Source organism: Salvelinus namaycush, chromosome 3 (assembly GCF_016432855.1).
Source record: "Salvelinus namaycush isolate Seneca chromosome 3, SaNama_1.0, whole genome shotgun sequence".
In the NCBI taxonomy this organism is placed as follows: Eukaryota; Metazoa; Chordata; class Actinopteri; order Salmoniformes; family Salmonidae; genus Salvelinus; species Salvelinus namaycush.
In genome coordinates, this window is record NC_052309.1 from 65459764 (window position 1) to 65462422 (window position 2659).

Below are 2659 nucleotides of genomic sequence, written 5' to 3' on the forward strand. Positions count from 1 at the left end.
TATTTGGCACAATTGGCACAGTAGCTTTTACCCATCACCAAAATCATTAGCCCCAGAAAGACTGTTATTTGGCACGAAAAGCATGATATTATTTGTAAAGGGTATGGATACTTTAAAATTAATATTTTTTCAAGTTTTGATGCAGCGTTCATGATGGAGCATAATATGTCAAATTAATCACCAACTTAATGCGTAAAACTCATATTTCAAATATATTATAAACGGTTTGAATGTAACTTTACTGGAATTTCTGAACTCCGTTTCTTGGTCTTAGACCATCCCTATTTCAATGTGTACATTTACCAATCATTATTCTAGTTCATCTTTAACTATCCCTATATAAACAGGGTTTGCAAACATAATCACATATATAACACATATATTCCACGGAGTAACATTTAATGTATACAACATACTGGGATTAAAACAATTTATTAAGCATTACGCTATATTTTTAAAAGTACTGTTTTACAAGCGTTATAAACAGTACAGATTGGGAATATGATTGCATAATACGTTTCCTATTCTACTGCAGTAACAACATTGACATACCTAGCATATAGCCTATATATACCCCCATGTATAGCACGAGTTAAACAGTTAAGCAGATTTAAGTGTTACATTAAAGCAGGCAAGTGCTGTATTTACAGGCCTCTAAAACATTGTCTTTAGAGGGCTTGGTTCTTGTTTTATTTCTTCTTTTCAGAAGACGAATTGGCGATGCAATTGCGCAAGCAAAATAGCACACCAAATCCCAATCCAAAAAAGGTACCACATCGACGTTTTCTTTCCTTCATTTTTTGTTCATACAGCAAAAACAGTGTCCCTCGTCCAAATCGTCTAGGTCAAGCCTGACTGGTTACGGCGTACTGGTCTTGACTTTGGCCACGAACTTCTTCTCTTTAACTCTCCTGTTTTGAAACCAGATCGTAATCTGCCTTTCCGACAAATTGGTTCCTGCTGAAATCTTTCTCCTCTTATCTTTCGTGATGAATTTGTTGGCGGCATACTCTTTCTCCAGTTCCTTTAGCTGCACCTTGGTGTACGGAATCCTTTTCTTTCTACCGCGACGAAAGGAGTTGCCATCGTGTTGGTGGGCCACTACATCTGCAATGGACAACAAAGAGAAACTGGAGTCTGGAAAATGTGCATTTAATTCTATAATTCAGTCTTTCTCATTGCAAGGGATAACCCATGCTGCGTTTTTGAGAAACGGACGTGTATAACTGCCTACATATTGATGAATTAACACTACAATGAGGTATTCAGAAACTCAGAAAACCAGGAAGACTACAACGACCAAAATGGTCGCTCATATGAACGTGCGTGCCTATACCGAGACACATATTACAATTCAATACTCAGCCCAAACATGCGATAGAATAAGGGATTTAAAATTATAATGCATTCGATGGCTTGCGATTAATGCACAGAATGAAAGGTAATTATATTGCGTAATCATGCATGAGAAAAAAACTTGAATTAATTTGCCTCATATAGGCTATCCAACCCATGTCACAATGTGTCCCATTACAGTCATCTAATAATGTACTAAGACAGTGTGCAGACATATGTTTTTACCTGCCAACGCAGATTTCCAAAGGTGTCCGGCTTGACTCTGGTCCTTTGAGCAGTACATCTGGCCGCCCCATCCATTCGTCAGTGCCCACGGCTGATAGCTGTCCATTGGAAGCAGCGTGTCGTGACGGGGCTCTCCTGCCCCGAGAGTCTGCACCACCGACACGTCCAGGTAGCTCGCCATGGACTGGTAGGGGCTTGGGTACCCGTGGTAGAACGCAAATTCTTTAGCCCGGCTCGGGTATTCTTCAGATGTCACCGGGGTGTCCATGTATTTTTCCGCAGAGTAGCTGAGCGCGCTGGGCTGGGTGCAGGACTTGAGCGAACCCCGCCCCATTCTGCAGGGATAATAGCCGTTGCCAAAGTACCCATAGGGTAAGGGACCTGTGGAGGAGCCTTGAGGGACCGCGGGGCATGGTGTGCACTGTTTGCCTGGTTCCCCGGAGCTTGAGCCCGATACATCCACCGCGGAGTAACCGGAGCTGTGCACCAGGCTAGAGGGGTGACCCCCCAGAGCGGAGTGGGCCATCAGATTCCTGCACTGGTTGGCCGCGAAATTGCCGCTACCAACCAGACCCTCCATGTTCTTGTTCAGCTCATCCAAGTTGTTGTCATACACAAACATAACCGTGTCCGCCCAGCGAGGATTCAGGACCAAGGAGGTGGTCATATCACGCTCAACATTCGGACGGAGAGTTCTGTTTCAAAGACCCAAGTCCAGAGTAGGACACCAGGTTACATCCACAGCTGGATTGACGCAACGGACCAAGACATGGAATGGCGCGTCTCCATTGGATGAAAAGCTTACCACGTGATAAGTACAACAAACCCTTGTTGGGGATGTCAGTCAAATATATTATTTCTATTGCTTTGGAGAAATGGCACGAGATACTCTTCAGCGTATTGTTTTGTCATTTTCTATTCCCCAATTGTTGTGTTTTCTGCGGTTTCCATAAACACACTATCTGGAATAAATAATACAATTCAACCTCTGACTACAATTCGGAAGCACAGCATTTCAATAAAAACGGTGTACAAAAGCCTTTCTACATGCATTTCGTACTGGATTTTTAGGGTGAAA

The 2659-nt window shown here is 42.9% G+C and overlaps 1 protein-coding gene across 2 annotated transcripts; it reads right to left on the bottom strand.

Annotated features, from left to right (window-relative positions):
• Positions 1 to 496: 496 nt before the first annotated feature.
• On the bottom strand, positions 497 to 2366 carry LOC120044511 (homeobox protein Hox-B13a). 2 transcript variants are annotated; one of them, XM_038989167.1, is made up of 2 exons: positions 1582 to 2366; positions 497 to 1107 (listed from the first exon to the last, which is right to left on the bottom strand). In XM_038989167.1, exons 1-2 carry the CDS (start codon positions 2246 to 2248, stop codon positions 860 to 862), a joined length of 915 nt encoding a protein of 304 aa, XP_038845095.1. In that variant the 5' UTR covers positions 2249 to 2366; the 3' UTR covers positions 497 to 859. The 2 variants fall into 2 exon arrangements, with proteins under 2 accessions (XP_038845095.1, XP_038845094.1); XM_038989166.1 differs by having other exon boundaries at positions 860 to 1137; positions 1582 to 2248.
• Positions 2367 to 2659: the final 293 nt, after the last annotated feature.

Excerpts from the sequence above, each read along its gene's own strand:
- LOC120044511 (XM_038989166.1), bottom strand. The coding sequence starts at position 2,248 with ATGACCACCTCCTTGGTCCTGAATCCTCGCTGGGCGGACACGGTTATG. Across the intron at positions 1,138-1,581 it reads TTGGAAATCTGCGTTGGCAG|ACTCCAGTTTCTCTTTGTTG; the intron begins GTAAAAACATAT and ends CACATTTTCCAG.